The sequence below is a fragment of the Simochromis diagramma genome, unplaced genomic scaffold, assembly GCF_900408965.1.
Source record: "Simochromis diagramma unplaced genomic scaffold, fSimDia1.1 OVJJ01000302.1, whole genome shotgun sequence".
Classification (NCBI taxonomy): Eukaryota; Metazoa; Chordata; class Actinopteri; order Cichliformes; family Cichlidae; genus Simochromis; species Simochromis diagramma.
The window spans coordinates 88,492-113,462 of NW_024386792.1; the positions used below are offsets into that span (position 1 = coordinate 88,492).

The 24,971-nt window shown below is 41.4% G+C and overlaps 2 protein-coding genes across 3 annotated transcripts; both read left to right on the plus strand.

The window, feature by feature from the left end:
• Positions 1 to 2,029: 2,029 nt before the first annotated feature.
• Positions 2,030 to 24,765, plus strand: LOC120728616 (actin, cytoplasmic 1-like). Of its 2 annotated transcripts, XM_040023639.1 has the most exons (9): positions 2,030 to 2,035; positions 7,656 to 7,662; positions 22,791 to 22,794; positions 22,895 to 23,010; positions 23,100 to 23,339; positions 23,722 to 23,968; positions 24,060 to 24,251; positions 24,338 to 24,519; positions 24,607 to 24,765. In XM_040023639.1, exons 4-9 carry the CDS (start codon positions 22,933 to 22,935, stop codon positions 24,748 to 24,750), a joined length of 1,083 nt encoding a protein of 360 aa, XP_039879573.1. In that variant the 5' UTR covers positions 2,030 to 2,035; positions 7,656 to 7,662; positions 22,791 to 22,794; positions 22,895 to 22,932; the 3' UTR covers positions 24,751 to 24,765. The 2 variants fall into 2 exon arrangements, with proteins under 2 accessions (XP_039879573.1, XP_039879572.1); XM_040023638.1 differs by lacking the exons at positions 2,030 to 2,035; positions 7,656 to 7,662; positions 22,791 to 22,794 and having other exon boundaries at positions 22,888 to 23,010.
• Positions 9,635 to 15,968, plus strand: LOC120729235 (perforin-1-like). Its single transcript, XM_040024777.1, has 10 exons — positions 9,635 to 9,920; positions 10,007 to 10,086; positions 10,487 to 10,532; positions 10,943 to 11,085; positions 11,194 to 11,332; positions 11,419 to 11,499; positions 12,926 to 13,422; positions 13,521 to 13,614; positions 14,563 to 14,744; positions 15,911 to 15,968. Exons 1-10 carry the CDS (start codon positions 9,651 to 9,653, stop codon positions 15,966 to 15,968), a joined length of 1,590 nt encoding a protein of 529 aa, XP_039880711.1. The 5' UTR covers positions 9,635 to 9,650.
• Positions 24,766 to 24,971: the final 206 nt, after the last annotated feature.

The window sequence follows — 24,971 nt, forward strand, 5'->3', positions numbered from 1 at the left end:
ATTTTAGGATCTACGTGGCTTCTCATCACTCGCCGATTCATCATTTTATTTAAATATCTGAATTTTCAGAATGGTGATTCAAGCGGGACACAGAGGCTGCTAGTTTTAACGCACCAGAATGCCGCAAATATAAATAAAAGCCTGACTATCCCGAGAGCCTAGCCGCAGCGACACCTTTCTTTCAAATGGATGCCTGCAGGTGCGTTGGAGCCGACTTTGCTACCCGCACAGAGCGTTTCGGACAGTCGGGCGCTGCTTATGCAATAAAGAAAAACAACAATACAGCATGTTTCTCTGCTCCAAGACATCCGCGGTCCTTTCACACGGTAAGCATGTCTGTTATACCCAGCGCATAAATGTCTGTATGTCAGCGCTGATTAAACCCTGTTTAAAATGTGACACGTTTGTTGTCCAAAAACATTTCCTCTAAATTTGCAAAGTTACTGATTTAAAATCTGCTCTAAGAAATATTTCCTGTGATCTAAAATATGGCACATTTATATTTGTGTCTGGTAACAACAGCAGCAAATGTGCTGTACAGCTGATTCTTTTGAGGGTGTAGCGCATTCAAAGGTTGACGTAGGCACCATGTAGAGTTATAAAACGGGGTTTATTCTGGTCTCGACGACCCGGGAGAACTGCTCAAAGAAGAAAACGATTTTTTTTTAAAAACATCACATCAAAATGCATTCTTCTACTTTGTGTAAATCAATCACAACGTAATTAATCACAGAAAATAAAACATTTAAAGAACACAAACAAAGTAAGCTGACCTCCAGGAGGGGCTAAATAGTCCTTTGTGGCCTTACTATCTTTTTCTAACTTATTTCTTGCACTTATTTAATTTTGAACATTACTTTTTCCATGTGTGGAGCTAACCATGTGTGCTAGCAAAAAAGGGGTTGGGTGGAGACCCAAAACTGCAACCAACTCTACATTCCACTGTTCATCACCAGATGGTGCAAAAGCGCAAGATCCAGACATAAAGCATCAAATCCAAAAGTCCTTTACAGAGGGTTTTTATCATTATTATTATTATTATTTATTTATTTATTTAACTAACTTTTTAAATGTTTCACACATTAAACATTAATGCATGAATGGATGTGTATTTTAAAATGAAATACTTACAGAAGACATTGTTAATTATTAACAGCTTAATTATTGTGCTTTGTATATGCTACATGTATATATAGTACATGCAGTATGACAGGAACACAGAGGTTTAGTGCCAGACTTCACATAAAAAGTATCAACTATGTTAGGATCCATGATTATCATGTGTGCTGTTAGTTTACATTAGTGGCTCCTCTCATGAAGGTGTGTGGATCTCTCACCTCTCTCCAAATTGTGGTTGTGTGTTTGATGCTGAAACAGATGAAGACTGCTGATTGGCTGAAGTAGGGTACAATATATATTTTTGGTTTTTGGTTTGGGCAGTGCTCACCGCTACATTAAATAAACTGCTGCTCGTGTGTGTTTGTAGGTTCTCAGTCATCCAGCTCATGGTTGTCTAAGGAGCCTGGAAACACTTCAGCCACCTGGAAATACCCAGCCTGCAGAGTACATCATATGATTTATTGATTTATTTTGTGTTCATGTCACATGGATGGATGTGAAATTAATTTATGATTGTTTTGTTTTTTGTCTGTTTCTAGAGGAGACGTCGTTCAGGTTGCAGGACTTGGTGGTTATAGAGTAAATGCCACCGGCCACACACGTAAGACCATATTTTGTTTGATTATTTCACAGTTAATGCTAGAATCTGATTTTGGTTTCTGTGACTGTTTTATACTTACATTTATGTTTTTGTTTAATACTGAATGAAGAACAAGTTTTTTTTTCTTTTTGTAAATTTTGGAGTAGATATACTGTGCACCAAGTTCCTTGTTTAAAAATCATTTGGAAACATAACAAAAGATGAAACATCATTCTACTCAAAATTTTAGCTTTTGAAAGATTATGAATAACTTTTGTTCTTTTCCTTTTTCTCTAGTCCCTGATGAACCACCTAATCTTCAGTGTGCAGACGTGTGTTGCTGACTGTGAGCCTACCAGATACTCTCAGTGTGCTGCATATGTGCCATATAACAACAGGCTGTGTCTGGAAGAACATCAAGTAGATGCACGTGGGGTTAGTTGACTGCTAATATTACTGTATATCATCTGTGTATGTTTTAGATATTTTGGGGAAAAAAATAAGCACAAACTACATTTCTCTTCTCTCAGGGTGATTCTGGTGGTGGAGTGATTTACAACAACATGATTTATGGTGTAATCAGTTCTGGTTTTGAACGTGTCTGTACTGGACCAGCTGTTACTGTGAATGTTTGTTCTGACATGAACTGGATAAATCAGAAAATTGCTCAAAATAATGGAAAATAACTGAATGAAAATAACATCCAGAATAAACAATCATCTCTACATGAAACTTGTGTGCTGTGTGTTGTTTCTACTCTAGAATATCTTCATGTTAACTGCAAATTGTGAACCTTTTTCTTTGGTCTAAAATATTGTGTCAGATTTGCAGCTTGTGTGTGTTTGAATGTGGTGTCAGGTGTGTAGCAGCTCATCCTGTTGTTCAGAAACTCTCAGACTCACACTGTGAAGATGCAGAAAGGCTTTCTGATCAGACATGCCACCAATCAGCTGCAGGGCCTGAACATGATAAACTTCATAAATCTGAGTTGATTGTTGGGGGTGGAAATGTTTACATGGAGGCTGTTGGCTCATGGTGCAGATGACTTTTTCAATCACTGCACTGAGGGCATTAAAATAAATACAGTAACCATCAAAATAAGTTTTGTTGATAAAATACATTTCTTGAAACCGTCCATTGTTTTGTCCAAACTCTAAACACTGAATCCAATTTTCAAACTAAAAGCAGTGCTTTCAAAATTTACACTAAAACAAAAAACCTACAAGAACAAAAAATAAACAAAATAAAATTATAGTACATAGTGACATATGTGTTTTATTTCTCATAACACATCATTTCCATCTTGTCTTCAGTCCTGCATTTTTATACTTCTAAGACCAAACTGAAAACTAAACTCTTCATATTCACAAACACTATTTGTTTCAGGATTTCATCATGATTCATTTTCCATATGAGGCAGTGCTTTCAAATTACTTTTGAAGTAGTACAGAGAAATTACTCTTCTCCTCGTCTTTTAAATTGCATCAATATTTTCCAACTGAGCAGTAAAAGGACACGGAACTCAAACATGAAGCATCAACGTGATGTTTAGATGTCGATTAATATTACAATAAGAGACTAAAGTAACTCGCTTTGAACACTTCAGTTTTCTCTCTTGATGCTGCTGTTTGTTTCCTCCTCCACTTGTATTTTTCTGCACTTCAGTGAATGTGCATAGCGCCCTCTGTTGTATGTTTGGGAGAACTGCACTGCACTGTCATCAAATGAAACTGTGCAGAGGTGGAAAATGAGCAAAGGAAGCACATCAACTGAAGAAGCTTCTTGGATCAGAAGTTAAACATCATCCAGAACCTTAAAGAAGTAAAGTCGCTTTCTTTCCAGGCTCCTTAGACAACCATGAGCTGGATGACTGAGAACCTACAAACACACGAGCAGCAGTTTATTTAATGTGGACCTGAGCAGTGCCCAAACCAACAACCAAACAATTTTTATTGAACCCTACTTCAGCCAATCAGCAGTCTTTATCTGTTTCAGCATCAAACACAAACCACACCTTGAAGAGAGGTGACAAATCCACAAACACCTTCAAATGTAAACACACATCACACATGATGAACATGGATCCTAACATAGTTGATACTTTTTTTTGTAAAGCCTGATACTAAATGTATGCAGGCCACCTGAACTGCTTTGTCTCAAGTGCCAATTTCGTACGAATGAAATTTGATTGGATCACCATCAATCAGGATTTGGCCCAGATTTTCAGTAGCTGCACTTAAGGTATGAATTTAAAAACTGCCTCATTCATGAATTATTGCATTCACAAACTTGGGTGCCATGCCCGCCCACCTGCCTGCCCGGCTGGGTGACGAGAATCTCCCATCAGCCCTTTACGGCTGCGGGGCCAAAAAAAGAAGCAGAGAACTGCATATTTGTACATTTTTTTGATTTGTCTTTATGTTCAGCAGAGCTTCTACCACCCAGGCCAACCTGACCTGCCTCAATGCACCGCACGCATTTTAGTTGAATTATTCTAATTCCTGAAGCCACATCAGTCCAACTGATCCCAGAGAAACACTAAAACGTCCAGTAGATAGTCTGTACCGGTGCGAGGTCTTATAAAAACTGAAACTAAATGTTTGTCAAACAGTCTAAGAGCCAGAGAGTGAACTAATACACAAAACAACCAACCCTCAAACATGAGAGTGCTTCTGCTACATAACTGTGTTTGTGTTATTTTTGTACCTTGACCCAGTCCTCCATGTCGCCATCATCGATGACCTCCAAGATTTCCTGCTCCTCGATGGTCAGCTCGTCTGGCTGAGAAGCCTGCAGACAGACAAACACGTTAATTCAAATTAAAGCTGCGATGTAACAGTTTAACCATCTTCATTTCACCCGTGATGTATATTTTTCAAATACCGCCACACTGGTGAACGGACAAAAATGCTCACTGTGGCTTCAACAACATCAGCCAGAACACTGAAGAAAACACTGAGACCATGCCTGCACTTATACCACACTTTACTCAGGACTCAGGTAATATAAAACAACTAATACTCCAAAGCAGCACAAAACTCAGACTTACACTAGAATTTCTGTACAAATTCAGAGAGCAGGTGTTTTAAACCTGGACACAGAATCATTAGTGCCACAAAGTTTGGGAAAGTAAATCTAAATGGGGGTTAAACACGACTGGAACTGATTAAAAACAGCCAAAACAAAAAGTGGCTTTACTTCAAAGTCAGAATTATAATTGGTGACATGTTAAAGATCCACGTCCAATCCAAATATTTAAATCATGTGTGGAGAACGTCTAGCAGAGGCCCCAGTCCGTGAGATCTTCAACGCACACCTCCGGCAGAGCTTCAACAGCATTCCAAGGGAGACTGGGGACATTGAGTCCGAATGGACCATGTTCAGCATCTCCATTGCCGAAGCTGCTGCATTGAGCTGCGGCCGCAAGGTGGTTGGTGCCTGCTGTGATAGTAATCCCCGAACCAAATGAAGGTTGCCACCAGGCAGGAGGCAGGCGGGAGGAGTTCGGAGAGGCCATGGAAAAAGACTTGCGGACTGCCTCGAAGAGATTCTGGCAAACCGTCAGGCGTCTCAGGAGGGGAAAGCGGTGCTCTACCTGCACTGTGTATAGTGCTGGCAGAGCGCTGCTGACTTCGACTGAGAAAATTGTCAGGTGGTGGAAGGAATACTTCGAGGACCTCCTTAATCCCACTGACACATCTTCCGAGGAGGAAGAAGAGTCTGGGGATGAGGGGAATGACCCGCCAATTTCCAGAGGCGAGGTCACTGAGGCAGTTAAACAACTCCTTGGTGGCAGAGCCCCTGGTGTTGATGAGATCCGCCCCGAGTTCCTGAAGGCTCTGGACGTTGTAGGGCTGTCCTGGTTGAAAAGCCTCTACAATGTTGCGTCGAGATCAGGGGCAGTACCCCTGGACTGGCAGACCGGGGTGGTGGTCCCCATCTTTAAGAAGGGGGACCGGAGGGTGTGTTCCAACTACAAGGGGATCAAACTCCTCAGCCTCCCTGGGAAAGTCTATGCCAGGGTGCTGGAAAGGAGAGTTCATCCGCTAGTCTAACCTCGGATACAGGAGGAACAATGCGGTTTTCGTCCTGGTCGCGGAACACTGGACCAGCTCTTTATCCTCTCAAGGATACTTGAGGGTGCATGGGAGTTTGCCCAACCAGTCTACATGTGTGTGACAAAGTGGATGAGCAGTTGCAATGGTCTCCCTTTGTCCCATATGTGTTGACCTTTTTTTTGCACATTATACACATTATTCTGTTTCTATTTATTCGCTATGATTTGTTATTTGTCAAGTAACATTGCTTCACTCACTATCCCGGGTTTGTTTGTGTAAGCGTTCTGTTGCCGGCAAATCGAACATTCTGCAAATTAAGGCAAGGGGAGGGGAGGGGAGGGGAGAGGAGAGCCGGGGAGAGGAGAGCCGAGCCGTGTTACCAGAGCCATGTTCTGTTGAGTTTTGTTAATAGAGTTGATTTGGGGGGAAGTTTTGTTAAGTTACACATTAAAGTAAGTTCACTGTAAATAAATTGCTCACCTCTGGAAATCTGAAATGTCTGCGTAGTCTGCTTCCACCTTCCTTGACGTTTGTGTCTAACTACCCCACAAAGTGTTTTGTGAACTTGGAGAAGGCATTGGATATGGACAGCAAGCTGAGCATTCTCATAACCTTGTGATCAGCAAGTAGTTTGCTCCTTGATAAATACCTAAATAAATAACAAAGATATGTTATTTATCTTATACTAAACCTTCATATAGCCCCTCGTACACAGCATAAAACATGGACATAGTTTCCTTGTTGGAAAAATGAAGCCAAAACATTGAACCTACATTCTATCTGAGGGTCAGTAGATGGTGATAGCAGTTGTTGCAGTGGTCCTGTAGAAGTCTATGGGAAAATGGGTTTCTATCTTGACCTCTGTAAATACTTTTCTGTTGAGCTTATCTGCTCAGTCACTAATTTTTTGTCACATTTAATAATAATAATAAAAAGAAAGTAAGTCTACTTTATAAATCTTGGCCATACTGTACCTTAAAATAGAGGATTATCCATGGTATGAAACTACACACTCAGGCATTTTCACTGAGAAAGCTGGATATTTTCTCTTTTTCAGACCACTCTCTGTCATGGTCCCTGTGCCTCCCCGGCCAGCCCAGTGTGGCCACAAGTGTTTGTTGTTTTTCTCTCGTTCTCTCTCTCCTACCTGTCTGCCTGGGCGGAGCTCTGATTGGGCTCCTGCCCTTGGCCCACGCACCTGCAGCTGATCTCGAGCGAATTGCAGTTCTCTGGCTCTTCTTAAGGCTGGGGCTCTGAGCTATTCGTCGCTGGAATATTGAGTAACTCTCGTTAGTATTGCCTGGCTTCTTTGCGATTCTACTGTTCCCGTGTTTGCCTTCGACTTACCCTCGTCTGTGTAAACAGGTTTACCTGGATCAGCCCTTTTGTGACCCCTGGACCCCGTGAGTAGGAGAGTGAGCTGCTTGTGTGGAGACTGTTTGGACGAGGAGCAGAGCGAGTGCGAAGAAGTGTGTCTCCCCAGCCTATTGATCCCCGGGACCCTGGTGTCCCCCCCCCTTCACGTGTATATAGCGCACCAGTGTGATAAATAAAGTGTCGTTGAACTGTGCTACCTCAGTCTGCGCCTGAGTTCGGTCCACTCCCGTGACACTCTCTGTAACCCCTAGAGATCATTTTATGGGAAACAATTTCTAAATTACACCATCTGACATCAACATGCCATATTCAAACGGACTTAAACTTCAGCAGGATGATCATGTCTACGTGCCTAAATGCACTCCGTTGCTACCATTAGACTGGCTTATTATATATTTGCATTATTGAGCAGCTGAAAAGGGGGGAAATATTTTAATAACATGCATGCTTAATGATCTTTGTGTTTACATCTACAAACACAGTATACTACTTCAAACACAACACTAAGTCTCTCTTGAGAGTCTCTTCGTGAGACTTTGTCTGTGTGTAATGTTTTTACAGTTTGAAAATGAATAGCCTGACTACTTAAAGGTTTGGATATTAATTGAAATTGTAAGCCTAGGTAGTGATGGAACATGTTTTAAAGTGAATAACATAACTTGGTGTATGTACACACTAAGAGTTTACAAATAAAAAATACAAATATGCAAAAGGAAGTTGATTTATAGGTAATGTATTTGATTTCACTGCTGAAAAAAACTAGTAAAAGATTTCAGGTATGTTTACACACAAAGCTGATTCATGTAATGCCAAACACGTGAGTGACACTAGGAGCAATTAAAGTCCAAGGGCACCTGTGGGTGTAAGAAAAACAACTGAAGAAAGGAGTGAAACAGGGAAAACAATCAGAGCAGCGATAACAAACGTGACACATTTACCCAGAATGAAGACAGACTTTATATCTAGTGGCTGCAGAACCAACAGTGCATGTCTGCGGGTACATAAAAAACACTTTTAAAGAGTTAACCCACACACAACAACACATAAATTGACCCTTTGGTTTGTGTTGACAATAGTGTTAAAACAAACCCTGGAGAAAAATTGCCCTTAGCGTTGTGTAGGGAATTGGTGAGAAAAACTGGACACTGGAGAAAAATGGGACATGCAGTGGGCTCCTATCAGGCTGAATTGATAACACGTCTGTTTATTGATTAAATAAGTAGATTTGGCAATGAAATTAAAAATATACTTGACTCTAATAATTGTTGGGATTTCTACCAAACTGCATGTGTGGCATCTCTATTGTGGTTTGGGGGCTGACAGCCTTCTTTCTCTTACACGTACACAGTTAATGTCTAGTTAAGAGGGCAGATAATCTCAAACAGCTTCGCTGCATTGACAATGAAGTTAGTCCAAGGACACTTCCTTAATCCTGGGTCCAATAAGTCATTGGTGGTGAATTTATTATGATGCTTATCTTTGTTGATTTGAGCACGTGCACCCATCTTATTCTTTAAAAGCTGTGCGCCTCAGTCAGTTTTTGAACAAATCTTGTTGGCTCATTGTTGTGCTTTTGTCTGATTTGCGTCGTTGACAGAGAACTGCAACCTTTTGGAAAAGGTAAAAACATTTTTTTAAATGCTACACAAAGTTATTGTTCATTTTATTTTAACAAGTCAGAGATTTAATATTCAAAGAAAAAAGAGCACAATACAGCAGAGAGCATGAATACGTTTGGAAGCCAACAGCTCAAAGACTATCAAAGACTAAAGTCTATTCTTGGAACATGTTTATACTTGTATATGTGTGTGTCTGTATGTATGTGTGTGTATGTTTATACTTTTTTTTCTTATTGTTTCTTCTTTTAAGTCAAGGTCATTTTACATGTGAAATGTATTTTTAGGTATAATCCTTAGACGTAAACAAATTCCAGCAGTACCACCAGTACTGGTATAAGTATTCCACCTTCTCAGACAAGTTGGAATCAAGCACCGTGTTGTGAGAAATCACATCAGATGTGATGCCAGTGCACACAAAAGTGTTTTTCTCTAAATAACACGGTGTGTGAACAAAACATTTTAATGGCAAAGGAAAATGCCATTTTTTAAGCAGTGAGTAACTAAACAACTACAGCAAATTGTAGAAATATTCTGCCAGAGGTATTCAGAGTTAAAACAATAAACTATATATTTCAGAGAGTTGGTTCTGTTCATTTAGTCACAGAATTTTAAGTGGGAGAAACATTTCCTCACCCATCGAGTCTCAGCTGACTGCAGGTTTACTCAAGCTTATAATATTATGCAAATCACTAATACACACACTGCTGTGTCCTGTACTGTTTATAAGGTTGGGGAAACCTGCAGTCAGGTGAGGCTGCATGTTTGCAAACATTTGGAGTTCTTTACTTTACTGAGAATCACCTGCTGTTGAAATGACGATCGCTTATGTCTTTATCTCTCTCTCTCGCTCTCTCTCTCTCTCTCCTCTACAAAATATCAGTCATTTTCACTGCAGCTATGCTGTCTTATTTAACCCCACCTCCTCTCTACCTGAGCCTCCTTCTCTTTCTGTCCTGCAACTCCGCTGTTCTTTCCTGTCAGACTGGAAACCACGTCCAGTGCACGGTTGCTCCTTTTGTACCAGGTCACAACCTGGTGGGGGAGGGATTTGATGTGGTCACTCTGCGACGAAAGGGAGCCTACGTGATTGATGTGAATACCTACTTCACCCCAAGTAAAACATGTACTCTCTGCTCCAACCCGCTTCAAGGCAACGTGCTGCAAAAAGTAAATAAAGATGCAACAACAAAGAGCCATTTGATCAGTAGCACAGACTTTATGTGTACATGTTCATGATCTGTCTTCATTTTCAGCTGCCAGTCTCTGCAGTGGACTGGCGTGCATTCAGCCGATGCAGTGCCGACATTTACAGCAGTGCCCACAGCTCTGTTAGGTATAGTTTTATTACATTTTTATCATTGTTTAAAATTAGTGCATGCTTTCCAAAGAAAAATGTGCACAGTTAAATTGTGTTGTTTATACTCAGGCTCAACTGGGAACGCATCTGTTACCATGAAAAACAGTTGTGACAACTGAGCATCTTGTGGCTGAGCCGTTGACTCTTTATCTAAAGATTTCCATCTAATTAAACTCATTCAGTCTTTGGCAATGATGAAATGAAAAGTCACACTAATTTAATAGTAAGCATTTTGATTGCTAAACACCTTCTCTGGCCTAAACTCTCTTCATCATATTATTCACAGCTGAAAGTCTAATTACAATAACAGGTGTTCATCTGTAAATACTAACTTTCAGATTTTACAGTGATCGTTTACTTTGAATTGTATTCACAGCTCTTTGGTTGACACTTACACCTCCCAGGACAGTACTGACTGGAAGGTAGGGCACATTTTACTATACTAATGATATATTTTACCTGCAGCTTGGTGCAGTAATCATGCCTTCACAAGACTGCCACCTTGTGACCAAAAAGGAAATGTACCTTTTGGCATCAAATTCAGAACCAATGTTCTGAAAAGAAATCAACGAAGTACACATTTACTCTCATACACTTCAACATCTCAAGACAATATTTATTTGACCCAAGTAGGAAAATTACATAATAAATTACACAATAAATTTATATTATGTACAAACATGAGGCCATGTTTGAACATAAATTAGGATCTGGACAAATACATCACAAAATGTCTCAGTACTGACGAGCTAAAATGTGAATAAAATGAAACACTTCTGTAAAGTCCCGTATTTGACTACAAATTAATCATTTGTCTCATTTATTATAACAGGTTGGCCTAAATTTAGAGAAGTTTGTGGATGCTAGCCTGGATGTGGGAGGAACGCAATCCACTGCCTATAACTTTGCTTCAGAAAGGACCAAAGAGGACCGCCACACCTTCAGCACACACAGGGTCACCTGCAACCATTACAGGTAGGCTGTGAATAACTCAGAATACTCACATAAATTCAGGTTATTCTGTAATCGTGGTTTGAAAAGCTTCTGTTGAGATCATTTACTAATCTGTCTCTTTGTGTCCAGTTACCGAGTATCAGACAGACCACCTCTCAGCTCTGAGTTCAGTTCGGCTGTAGCTAAGCTACCAGGTTTCTACAACAGCTTCACCAGAGCTCAGTACAGTCAGCTCATACACACCTATGGCACACACTACATCCGCCAGGTTAAAACACACACACGGTGAATTACCTTATTTTAAAATAATTTAAATTTTTTTTTTTATAACAACAACTTTGCACCACATTGCAGGTTCACCTTGGTGGTCGACTGAGGCGAGTCACAGCTGCACGAACCTGTCTGTCCTCACTGAACGGACTCACCTCAAATCAGGTGCATACATAAAGTTCATTATTTATATAATGCAAAATCACAACAATAGTTGCCTCAAGGCACCGGCTATTGTTGTGCAGAACTAATTAAACAGTGTAATAATATAACAATAAAAATAATAAGTACATTATAATACAAACTTTGCTTTAGTCAACTTTTAATTGTAATAAATATTCTCAGCTTGAATCTGTTAAGCAGAACATGAGCAGACAAAAAGAAGGAAAATAAAAACATAGCTCTATTTTCTGTTTTCTACATTGTAGAGGGTGACTTTGCCTCTAAACAGGAAAATGAGCACAGTCAGATTCAGCGGGTGGGGGAACCCTAAAATAAGTTGTCGTGGCTCAGCATAGGGAAAAGAATCACAATTTTTATTGTGGGATCCAGCAGATTTTTTTAGTGTACAGGCTGTGATCAGTTGACCTGCGGCTGTGAGATTTATTACTCTTTGTGAATGTACACAACTGAATTCAAAATGTCAGTGGATATTTCATGAGTTGTCTTGGCTGATTTCAATCCTCTACTATGACAGTACACTATTTATATACTCAATGTAACCATGAGCACCATATCCACTGTGCACCAGTCACACACTGGTCTTTACTTTTAACCAACTCCAGGCCTCAAGGGCCGGTGTCCTGCAGGTTTTAGATGAGTCCTTGATCCAACACAGCTGATTTAAAAGGCTAAATGACCTCCTCAACATGTCTTGAAGTTCTGAAGAGGCCTGGCAATGAACTAATAATTTGATTTGGGTGAGCTGACCCAGGGTGAGATCTAAATCCTGCAGGACACCGGCCCTTGAGGCGGCCTGGACAGCCCTGTTTTAAACCCATGACAGTACAGCAAACTAACCTGTTTATCCTGCACTAAACTGCAGAGTTTTTTCATGCAGTATAATACCATTAATCTACCTCAGTTTGTTTGCAGCACGCTTCACAATATGAAAAAACATATTTTCAAATGTACAGACCCAATATCAGATTTACAAACATGACAACTTGTAAGGACACGTAACTTTAAATTTCCAGTTTATCAAGCGTCACTTAGCAGTCCTTACCTTTAAATCTAACTTTTCTTCTTCCTCTCCTGTCCTGCCTTTTTTATCTTTCTCCATCTCTGAGTGTTGTGCCAAAAAACAAACAAAAAACAAACAAACCAAAACTAAAATAAAAACCACTCTAACTCCTGACGATGGCACACGTTTTTGCCTCTTTCATCTTTTTTTTTGGAACATGGTGATTAATACGGGATTGAATTTCATGTGTTACAGTTCAGGCTCAAGTCTGTTTGATGTTTGAAAGCTTGCACTGATGTAAAATAATAACTCTCCTGAAATATATCAAACAATATATCTGTTTTGAAAATGTACAGAGTAGAAAGTACAAATATTTGTTGACATTTTCTTTCCCTTCTTGTCCTGCAGGTCCACTCCTGTTTATCGCTGGGTTTCTCTGTTGGCTTGGGAAAGTTGCAACTATCTGGTAACAGAGACTCTTGCAACAAGGTCCTTCAAAACCAGGGTCTCTCTGTTACATACGGCTCTGGACTCTACCAACACTACACAGAGGTGGTAGGAGGCAATGGTTGGTTGGGAGAGTTTGCACTCACACATAATAACTCCCTTGGCTATCTAACTTGGCTGAAGACACTGAAGAATCACCCAGATGTTGTTTCCTACTCCCTTCGGCCAATCTACGAGCTGATGACAAATTATACACAAAAGACAGGGATGAAAGCTGCCATTGAGCAGTACTTAGAGGACAATGCTGTGAAAAAATCACCCAGTAAGCCAAACTTTTGTTCAAACATTCCTAATCTGGCTTCCAACTGCTGTCCTCTGCAAGCCTGGAGGGGGTCGCTAAAGGTTACCATTTTGCGAGCCTGGGACCTGAAAGGAGATCCAACTGGCCAGACTGAGGGGTGAATAGACTCTGGTCAGGGATTCAAATTTGGAGGTGGTATATCAAATAGACTTACTAATACTTCTGTTGCTCTTCTTTCTTTGTTTCTACATACAGCTATGTAAAAATGTGGTTTGGCTCCATCTATAAGCAGACTCATTGGATTCGGTCAAACAACCCCCAGTGGAACGTGAATTATGATCTGGGCAAGGTCAGTAAAACCTTACTATGGATAATCATAAGTCTTTTGGGCTCACAGTCAGCAGAGTTGATTTACTTTTCAAACCTAAAAAAAGGATTGTTGTGGTTTGTCCCAATCAAAGCCATGATTGCCAAAGAAGGGTTGATACTTTTGTACCTAAACTGACAGCAAAGGATTACCTTACATTAACCCAAATAACCAAACTCTACTACCAAACTTATGGTTTCAAGTTTTAGTGGCTGTAAAACCTGTAAAACTGCTGTAACAACAAATTCTGCGATACAGTGTACACAATGACTTGGCAAGCAATAAAAGTAATATCAGCGGTTTTGTGGTTTTGAACACATTTGCTACAGTTTTTACTATAATACTAAAATGCTGAAGGTAAATGAGCACAACACTTCTGCAATACTTACAACCCGCTCATTTTGTTAAAAGGCACCATGTGGATCCTGCCTTAAATGTCTTCTGTTGCAATAAGTTGATCTTGCTGATAAGGCGTTTTTCATGATTTATCATTTTATTTGCGAAGTGCCCAGATTTCAATAGATTTTGGGAAAACAATCAAGTATTCTGCTATTTACAGAGCCATTCTTCAGCTAACCATAACTATATAGGTACTTGTTTCTAGGTGGTTTTGCAGCCAAACAAAAATAATTCTGGGGATGGGCCTATAAAAGTCATCAATAAACTGATTAAATCTGTCAAGGAGTCAGATTTAAGAGAAAAAAAGTGATATGTGAGTGCCCCCCAGGAATTCACCAGTGTGTCTCTATCACAGATTAATTTTAAATCATTTTAAAGTTTCCAATCTGAATTTAAATGTAAAATATGATTTTAAAAATGTTTTTTTGAATTTGTCCAATTGTCCTTATTACTGTTTATGATTCACAAACCTAAAATAAAAATTGGAAGGATGAAAATTAAAACTCTTGTTTGATTAATTTTCTTATGAAGGTGGACACACACTCTGGTTTGAAGGTTGAAGTTTGGGACAAGGACGTAACGAATGATGACCGTCTGGGATCATGTTTCAAGTATCTTCAGCAGGGGACATACACAATTACCTGTCCAGCTAAAAGAGGAGGTTTTGAGGTCCGGTACACTCTGACATGTGACCCTCATCTGGCTGGAGACCGGTGTGATAGTTATCAACCATCTGCAAAATAACAAATGTATTTTGAGTTAATTAATGTAAAAATTCATGTGACTCATCAGTTTATGGATTTATTTTGCTACCACTAAGAGGTAACTGTATTCAGTTTTTAGTCTTTATATAAGCTAAAGTTCAGGGCTGTATTCATATATTAATATTTTTAAATGATAGAAAAATCATACTTTTTTGGTTTTCAGTAGTTTTTAGTTATAAATAATTACACACACACTGAATCAGCTGCTGTGTATTTCTACTAATATGTGAGTCTAATTTCAGTTGTGTAAAAATGATCAAATCCTTGTTGTGTCACTTTACTTCTGATTCAAATAAAGCCTGTCAAAAACATGTTCTTTGGGTCCTTAAAGGGGACAACTCTATTATAAGAGGTACCTCTAGATATATAATTCTTATTATCTGCCAGTATTAAACAAGTAAAAATATTCAGTCTCAGATAAGCTTCGGATATCCCACATCTACTGTGGCCAGTACAATCTTGTTTCCAAAGCAACTGATCTTAATTCAGTGGTTCCCAAACTTTTTTTGCTAGGCCCCCCTTTGTTTTACAAGAAAATCTTCTGTCCAAACCTGTCCATTATGTCCGTTATGCTAGGCTCTGCACCAAGGGGCACGCCCCCTACTTTGGGAACCACTGTTTTAATCCAATTGAGCATGCATTTCACTTGTTGAAGACTAAATTTCAGACAGAAAAGCCAACAAACAAATGACAACTGAAAGCCGCTACAGTAAAGGCCTTGCAGAGCATTAAAAAACAGGAAACCCAGCATCTGGTGATGTCCGTGAGTTCAAGACTTCAGGTTGTCATTGCCAGCAAAGGGTTTTCAACCAAGTATTAGAAATGAAGATTTTATTTTCAGTTATTTAATTTGTCCAATTACTTCTGAGCCCCTGAAATGAAGAGATTGCGCTAAAAAAGACTTCAGTTCCTCACATTTTTATGCAGTCTCTTTGTTCCATATATGAAATTAAAGCTCTGTACTTAAACTGGATCTGAGTTGTTTCATTTAAAATTCATTGTGCTAATATACAGAACCAAAATTAGAAAAAAGTTGTCTCTGTCCAAATATTTGTGACCTAACCATGTATAGGTAAGTTCTGAAAACTGCGCAAGTGCTTATCGTATCTCTTCAGGTGTAAAAGGTTAATCCTTGAAAGTCTCATGCACCATAGGTTCGGAGAGATGAAGTGAGGGAAGATTAGAAATTTACAGTCTCCTGAGTTATACTGTAAACATTAACCCATCTCCGCCAGACCAAATCTATCACTGTCACGCTGTCACTCTGTATTTATGCACGTGTGATGTGCAATGTTCCCTCTAAGCTGCGAACGTGCGCAATTGCGCACTGCTGGCACGATCTCTGCGCACAGAAAATCTGTGTTGCGCACAAAAAAACCTAACCTGAATTGAAATTAAAATTAATACTTTAACAATTCTGTTTTGCAGTGTTAGTCACGATGCCACCTTATCCCATAGTCCAGCCAATGATGCGATTCATTCGTATATACGCAGCTAATCACCGTCGTCGACAGGCTTTGACAGCGTCCTTATGTGCCGACACCGGTGTTTTAGCTAGCAAAGCGGCGTGGCCGATGTGGAGTGAAGCCACGTTGATGACAATGTGTAAAACCATTGGAGATGTGAGCAGACGGAACAATTAACGGAAAAAGTGTGGACTTTATACCAGTTTTTAAATTGTGTTGATAGGCCACGTCAGGGCTGGACTGGGCCAAAAAATCGGCCCGGGCATTTTTTTTTTTTGGCCTGTCCCGTTTGGCTCTTTTGCCATCAGAATTGTTGTCTAAAGGCAAAGAAAGATGCCCAACGGATTTACTTTACCAAATTGACCATCCCAGCCTTGCCGTAATGGTCCATTTGATTCACCTTTTATTGTTTATTTTATTTTCACTTACTGAATACGGGACAGACTTGACTGGGGGAAAGAAGGGGAGAAAGAAAGAGGGAAAGAGAAACAGCTGAGAAGAGGGATGGGGGAGAAGGGCAAAAAACAAAAACCAACAGAATGAGCAGAAAAAAAGAAAAAAAAGAAATAAAAAATGCATATATCAATCACCTGGATCACCTGCTGAGAAAGAAAAAAGAAAACAAGCAGAAGAGAACAAGAGTAATAGAATAACCAGCATCACAATGATATATGGGAATATGACAGTAAATACTAAATATTAAACATTATTGTGCAGCACATAAGATCAACAGAACACAGTGTGCTTTGAGGTAGGAGCCAAAAAGGGTGTAGTTTGTGGGTGTGATCACCCGTGTGTACACCTGTGAGCATGGACGCGCTTGTTTTTAAAAGGTTCCTTCATGTAATGATCTGCTAGAGGGTGTGGGGGGCCACAGCCCCGTCCTCCAGGGCATGAAGCAGGTATGGAGGAGATCAAAACTCCAGACATCCAGAGGCCCCCAGAACACAAGAGACCAAGGAAGACCAACAGAGGGGCAGCCGCGCCACTGTCCCAGTAAGAGCTGAGGAGAGTCCCAGATGAGGGCTCACTCAGCAGCCGCGGAGCAGAAGCCAGGGGGAGTTGCAGTGACGCGCCCGTGAGCTCCGCCGGCAGCCAGCCGTGCCTGAGTGACCGAGCCCCAGGCCGAGAGGCCGGGGGCACCCCACCTCCGAAGTGGCCCGAGCGAGCCCCAGGCTCCAGGCCCCGATAAGCGGCCGCCAAGGAGTGAGCCGGTGTGTACCTGGACGCCCATCCCCGGACACAAAGAACCACCAACGCACCGACGTCTGAGGGAGTCCGCCACTGGCAGGGGAAGTGGTGGTAGGGGGAGATAGGCCTCCATACCTTGGAGGGCCTAAGATGTCCCCAGAGAGGTGGCGCCTGACACCCAACCTGACATATAGACACAGAAATACAGGCACACACACATATACAAACATCCATTCCCACCCTCATGCTCTCATATACACTTACTCCACACTCAACCAACGTGGAGACAGACATAAAGAGACGCTGTACACACGATCACACTCCCCAACCGTACTCTACAAACCGGGTCTAGGTACCCTTGCCCCTGGAGGGGGGGGAACTGCACCCAGACCCAGGTGGTGTTACCCTTTTCCCTGCGGTGGGGGGAGGCAGACCGCCCCGACTCCGCAGCAGCAGGGAGGCCCCACACTCCAGACCGCAGTCGGACGGCCAACTCCTCCTCCTAGCCCCCCCGCTCCAGCAGGTCGCAGAGAACGGGGGTGAGAGAAGACTCCAAACCTCCCTCCACCCGCTCATTGTAGTGTTGATGCATGTGTGTTCTAAGGTGCATTTAAAACCCAGGAGGGCATGGAGCTACCTGCCAGAGAGCAGCAGGTAAGCGCATGGTCCCTCCTGCTGGCCCTCAATGTCTATGTGTATTTAACATTGAGAGGTGGGCAACGACGCCAGGGGTGGGGTGTACACCCTGATGGTACTTTGGATTCCGTGTATCGTGCCCACCCCCAAGATCCTATATGTATGTGTAATGAGAGTGTGGCCCGGGCATTTTGACTAGAGACCGGCCCACCAGGATAAAGATTGAAAATGTGACGTCATTCAGGGGCAAAACCGCAAAGGATTCTGGGAACTTGTGGCAAGAGGTACTAGCGCACGCAGGCTTTCAATTGAACTCAGTTACACAGCGATAAAAAGAAACCCAAAAAATGGCAAGAAGCTGTTGTATTATTAACTGCAATAGCTGGTCGCATGACAGCCACGGGAAGCCGACGGGTAAAGAGATCGTTTTTTTTTACGTCGTTGAAGAGAAATTTTTTAAGCCATGTTTCCGAAGTAAGAGCCGACGGATGGTCTGGATATACCAAATATAACGTCTCAGAACACTCCAGCTCACATGTTAGTCTGCTCCAAGCATTCCCACAAACGTCAGAGTTTTGTAGTAGTTAATATGTCATATTTTTCTTAACATAATTGGTGATATAGGTTACAAGCAAGTCTGGCGCTGAACAGAAATTGTCGCGCTATGCTCCTTTGTTTATTGTGCATAAATAGTGAATTGTCCTGACACAATATTGCGTTTCGCTTCTGTTATTATGGTACATTGACAAAAACATATACTTTTATTCACAGGATAAAACAGTTGTTTTGTATCACTAATTGTCCAGTGCGATTAAAACATACAATATTATTGTCACTGCTACATTTCTGTGATGCTACCAGAAATTATTTCCACTACTAATTAATTAACGTTGAGCTCAAAGGTTATATTAATAAACGGTTAACGAATGTGTATTTATGAAGACAATTTGTGAGACTGGTAAACTTATGATACGTACGATGGTCTTTCGTTCTACACGGTGCATTTCAAGGTCCTGCACCCATCCGTCAGTAAACTGTACCTGGGCTTGTTGCAGTGACCTGAAGTTACTAAACTTCACGAGTGTATGCACTCACTCCAAGAGCCGTATAATTATAAATATGAGCGTGGTGAAAGTTGGGCAGCACGCTGACGTCTTTTGTCCACTCTGTGTGCTCCTAAGGGTCTGACCCTTTCACTCCTTTGATTTTTTCCTCGTATTTTTCTTTGTCTTTTCGTCGAGTCTGTCTTTGTACGGACCGGCATTGTTCTCCTTTTGTTTTGTACATTCCTTTTTTGTGCGGCAAAGAAAAAACAAGAAGGTATTGGAACCGGAGAATGAACGTTTTGCGGTACTGCAAACGCTTGCATTTGATGCGGTACTTGGATTGTTTTGCCACGAGTTCCCGGCATGCAATGCGCGAAAATCACGTGATTGCTAAACAAGGGGGCGGGTGCATCCAGCCTCCTCGGCTGTAATTGGTCCAGCCCAGAGTCGATCATGACCAATTGGCCAATCCAACACCTTTCATTATATATACCCTTCCTAAAAAAAAAAAAATCCATCGGCCCATAAAAACAAAAAATCGCCAGCGGCCCACCGGGCAAATGCCCGGTATGCCCGATGGCCAGTCCAGCTATGGGCCACGTAAAACCAGAGTTATAATAAAAAAAAAATGCAATGTTTGGTTTTCTTCCTGAATACTGTCGTTGTTTATATTTACTGCGGGAATAAACGGTAAAAACGGCGTTTTATAAGAAAAAAGGCTCGAAAGCGCTCTCCACCTGTGAGCAAAAACAAACTCCACCCCCCTCTCCCTTTCCTATTCGTCCAAAAAACTACCATGTCGACCAATCAAAAAATGATATGGCAACGAGGCATCTAGTTGTTAAAAAACGGGGGGAAGTTTTAGGAGTGACGGCGGTGTTTTGAGATGTGAGAGATTTGAGACGTTTAGCGCAAATCTTGTGTAGTTAGTGTGTAGTGTAGTCAATAGTTTTGTTGCGTGTGTCAGAACAATGAGGCGACTGCTGAATGTTACAGGTGTTACAGCAGTGATACATCTCTTGCTGTCAGGCCTGCAGGTATCAGGCTGTTGTTCTCCTTTATCTCATAGTGGACAGAAATTGTTTTTTGGAGTGGCACAAATAATTTGTGTGGCATCAAATTTGATGCAGATCAGCTGATTGTTCTGTAAATAGTTTGAAATGTTTATTTAAAAATGCCTTGGCTGTATTTTAAAAACAAAATAGCTGCAAAAAAACTTGTGATCTCCACTCAGTTTGGCAAAAAATCTGTTTGCCAAACTGAGTTACTTTTTTAAAGAAGTAACTATATAATTAATTGCCCAGCATTGGTCATTATATACTATATTTTGCAGACAGAGAGTTACAGGACTCTCTCCCAGACCACAGACTCATAATACAAGTCAGAGCTTTATAAAAAAAAAAAAGTGGGGGGGGGGGGATGAAAGAAAGTTGTGTTTTCAAAATTGGAGTTCAAGTTTTTTTTTTTTACTTCCAATAGTGTTAACATACTACACAGGTCAATGGCTAGATTTTTTTTACATTTTCATTGTAAGTGGGCTAAAGCAGTTAATTAAAAGTAGTCTAACATAAATGCTGTAATTTGATTATTTGAATAAACCATGTAACTTGGATGGATTCGATGCTGGCATGACCACAGTGCACACGTCTGATGTCGCTCACAGTAGTCCAAGGGACCGCTCAGGGAGTTTGCTCAGACACGTGAAAAATTAGAGGGAACATTGGTGATGTGTGAGGGACATTGGTATGCCTGAGCAAATGAGTCAGATAGGGTGTTAACTGTGCTGTCAATGACCCTAAGATTATAATCTCCCAATCCCTTGTAAATGCCCAACCCTATATACTGAAATCACTACCAAATATGTGCAAATAACTGGTAAAATGCAATAGTGAAATCCACTTCTACAATATTCCTGTGTGTCATGAAATAAATTAGCTCAATTAATTATTTTGTTAATTTTCCAGTGTACAAACATACATGGGTATTTTACACATGTTGCGATTGGGATACATGGACCAATTCTCAGGAAACCTCATGGCAAAGCAATTCTACTGTAGACTGAATGGATTTATTAAATGTGCTTCCTAGTGGACGAATAACAAATACATAAAAGCAAATATTTCAGCTGGTTTCATACTCATACTGGCCTTGTGTATCAGCACTATTGCAATAATTCTGACAGATAAAGAAAAAGGCTTATTGAACATTGAACTATCCTCAGCTTGATAACACTGACTGTGCATAGGTTAGTTTAGTGGAACTTGTCCACCCCGTTATGTCAGAGCCCAGAACAATTTTCTGCATGCACCACACCCAGTGGGAACCAATCAGCGGGAGCTGTGCACAAAGTTCTCCTTTTATGGAGAGAGACTGCAGAACGGACCCTGATAAAATCCTGCAATTTACTGCCCTTTATTGCAGTCAAGTTCAGGTACTAAATCCTATGGGAGTGCAGCCCTGAGTCAGAGTTCTCCTACACTGAAAACCTTTCCTCACACAGGTAAGACAACAGCAGATCCCACTGAATGTCTTTTACTTATATTTTAAATACTCTCAAATTGTAAACATCACATTTCAAAAAAGTAGTATCTTTTAATCCCATTACTTAAATTTCTTACTTAAGTTGAACCGATCATTAGAAACCACTTGTTATGTATAATGTTCTTGTTATGACGTCTTGATGTGTGCTCAATCATCCAGGTAAGTAAATCTCCAAAAGTTGATTCTGTTCATCTGGACGTAGCGTTTTGTGGGAGAAACGTTTCGTCACTCATCCAAGTGATTTCTTCAGTCTCAGCTGACTGCAGGTTTCCCCAATCTTATAAACAGTACATTTGCATAATGACTTCAATGGGCTGGTTTCAGTCATTCCAAGAGGATGCCATCTGTAGTTTGTAGAAATGTATTGTCTAAGGAGTTGGAAAGAAAGACTTCTTCAAGTTTCTAGAAGACATTCTACCTTTGATCCAAGAGGCTTCTTCGGTTCTAAAACTTACCTATCCCCTTGCCAGTCCAACTTTCCCCTAAGAATTGCCTTCGTTTTTTTTTTGTTTTTTGTTTTTTTTTGTGAAATAGATTCAACAACGTACTCTTCAGAGAGATTCTGGGGGATACTGACTTAACAGGATTATACAGTTCACACCTAGACCCTATTTAAAATATCTTGGAAAAAAACTCTGAACATGTCCACATCTGTCTTTGGATTGGAGGAAGCCAAAGAAGAACCTGAAGGGAAGCCACACAGGCACAGGAAGAATATGTAAACTCCCCACGGAAAGGCTGGTTTGGAACAAAGATCTTCACTGTGAAATGCCAGTGCTTTGTGTTGTTTATGCTACATTAAATGCCACAGCACAAAATTGAGACTCATCACAGCGGCCACTGGCTTTCCAATCTTCTGTTGTCCAACTAATAGGAGTTGCAGCTAGTGTGGTCGTTGTCTTTGTTGCCATCATATCAACTTGAAGGATTATGTGCCTCAAACATTAGGCATCAACAAGGCATTTTCACCAGAAAAACTGCAGCTCACATTATATTTTCTCTTTTTCAGATCACTTACTGTAAATCCTAGAGATGATTGTGTGAAAAGTATTCTTAATAGCCTTGTATAGCAATGGGCAGACTGAGCACTGGGTTTCGACTGAACCATGTGCCAGCGATGTCAGATGATAAAACATACCACATGGAAAACACTACAGCTTAACAGCTGATCTGAAAATCCTTTCCTCCCTTTTTATTCCCTTCATACAGAAAATGGAAGACGAAATTGCCGCCCTCGTTGTTGACAACGGCTCTGGTATGTGCAAAGCTGGCTTTGCAGGAGATGATGCTCCACGTGCTGTGTTCCCCTCCATTGTTGGACGCCCCAGGCATCAGGTACATATTCCTTAATAAACCTCACATACCTTGTAACCTTTTCATAACGACTGACCTTTTCATAATCGCACTGCTCTTTGCATTCCTAGGGTGTAATGGTTGGTATGGGCCAGAAAGACAGCTATGTTGGTGACGAGGCACAGAGCAAAAGAGGAATCCTGACTCTCAAGTACCCCATTGAGCACGGAATTGTCAACAACTGGGATGACATGGAGAAGATCTGGCATCACACCTTCTACAATGAGCTGAGAGTTGCCCCTGAGGAGCATCCAGTCTTGCTCACAGAGGCCCCCCTGAACCCCAAGTCAAACAGGGAAAAGATGACGCAGGTAACAAGAGCTGACACCTTGACGAACTTCCCCCTAAGTCAGGAAACTGCCCAACAACAGGAAACTATGTTGCCACTCGGGTGTTTCTTCCCCTGCTCAATCTGTCTTTCCTCATCCTCCTTCAACCCTCCAGGTTTTTTCTCCAGGTGTCTGCATGAAAAAACAAAGAAGAATAGAGCAGGTTGCGGCACTTTAACTTGTAGAGTCAGTGTAACAAAGGAGTTTTGTAATAAATTGCTTTTCTATAAAGTAGTTTTACTATTAAAATTCAACCCAGTGTGCTGTTCTTTCTGTACAATTGAACTAACACATAGAAACTTATTTCAGATTACTCTGACTCTTAGTTTCACCGATCATCTCTTTTCTCCTGCTCTCCTTGCAGATCATGTTTGAGACCTTCAACACTCCTGCCATGTATGTGGCCATCCAGGCAGTGCTGTCCCTGTACGCCTCTGGTCGTACCACTGGTATTGTCATGGACTCCGGTGATGGTGTCTCCCACACTGTGCCCATCTATGAAGGCTACGCTCTGCCCCATGCCATTGTCAGGTTGGACCTGGCTGGCAGGGACCTCACAGACTACCTCATGAAAATCCTGACTGAGAGAGGCCACAGCTTTACCACCACAGGTGAGAAAATGGACACAGTCAAGGAAAGATGGTTTGCACCAGGAAAAAACCCCAGAAAAGCCTAAATGTAATGCATTTTCTTGTCTCACAGCTGAGCGTGAGATTGTGCGTGACATCAAGGAGAAGCTGTGCTATGTTGCCCTGGACTTTGAGCAGGAGATGGGAACTGCTGCCTCTTCTTCATCCCTGGAGAAGAGCTATGAGCTGCCTGATGGACAGGTCATCACTATTGGGAATGAGAGGTTCCGTTGCCCAGAGGCTCTCTTCCAGCCCACATTCCTTGGTAAGCAGCATCAGCTTTAAGATAGATTTCTGTGAATTGTTAAGCAGTTGTAGCTGAGTGATCACTAACGTTCCAACTCTCCACAGGTATGGAGGCCTGTGGTATCCATGAAACTACCTATAACAGCATCATGAAGTGTGACGTTGACATCCGTAAGGACCTGTACGCTAACACTGTGCTGTCTGGAGGTACCACCATGTATCCTGGCATTGCTGACCGCATGCAGAAGGAGATCACTTCCCTGGCACCCAGCACCATGAAGATCAAGGTAAAATTCTTGTTGCTCAATCCTCAGTCTGTGATTTTTAAATGTGGCGTGTTTTCATTGCTGACAACTCTACTTCTGCCCTTGCAGATTATTGCTCCCCCAGAGAGGAAGTACTCTGTATGGATTGGAGGCTCCATCCTGGCTTCTCTGTCCACCTTCCAAATGATGTGGATCAGCAAACAGGAGTACGATGAGTCCGGCCCCAGCATCGTCCACAGAAAGTGCTTCTAGACAGACTGCCCCCACCCCACCACCACCACCACCACCACCACCACCAAAACACACACTGCAAGAAAAACAAATGACTGGCTCTGCATACATGCCTATAGCACCAAACTGGTGCATGCCTAGCCGACACCTTTTCCATTTTTCCATCACTTTGGCTATGGCACCATGCTTTCTCATGGGGAGAAACTCCGCAGGAAGCATAGAGCATCCCAGGCAGTGTGAAT

What these genes read in the sequence shown, in the direction of transcription:
- LOC120729235 (XM_040024777.1), top strand. Translation starts at nt 9,651, where the DNA reads ATGCTGTCTTATTTAACCCCACCTCCTCTCTACCTGAGCCTCCTTCTC. An exon ending in AGTGCCCACAGCTCTGTTAG is followed by an intron (nt 10,087 to 10,486) that starts GTATAGTTTTAT and finishes TTGTATTCACAG; the next exon opens with CTCTTTGGTTGACACTTACA. An exon ending in GTCACCTGCAACCATTACAG is followed by an intron (nt 11,086 to 11,193) that starts GTAGGCTGTGAA and finishes CTTTGTGTCCAG; the next exon opens with TTACCGAGTATCAGACAGAC.
- LOC120728616 (XM_040023638.1), top strand. Translation starts at nt 22,888, where the DNA reads ATGGAAGACGAAATTGCCGCCCTCGTTGTTGACAACGGCTCTGGTATG. An exon ending in TTGGACGCCCCAGGCATCAG is followed by an intron (nt 23,011 to 23,099) that starts GTACATATTCCT and finishes TTGCATTCCTAG; the next exon opens with GGTGTAATGGTTGGTATGGG. An exon ending in CCAGCACCATGAAGATCAAG is followed by an intron (nt 24,520 to 24,606) that starts GTAAAATTCTTG and finishes CTGCCCTTGCAG; the next exon opens with ATTATTGCTCCCCCAGAGAG.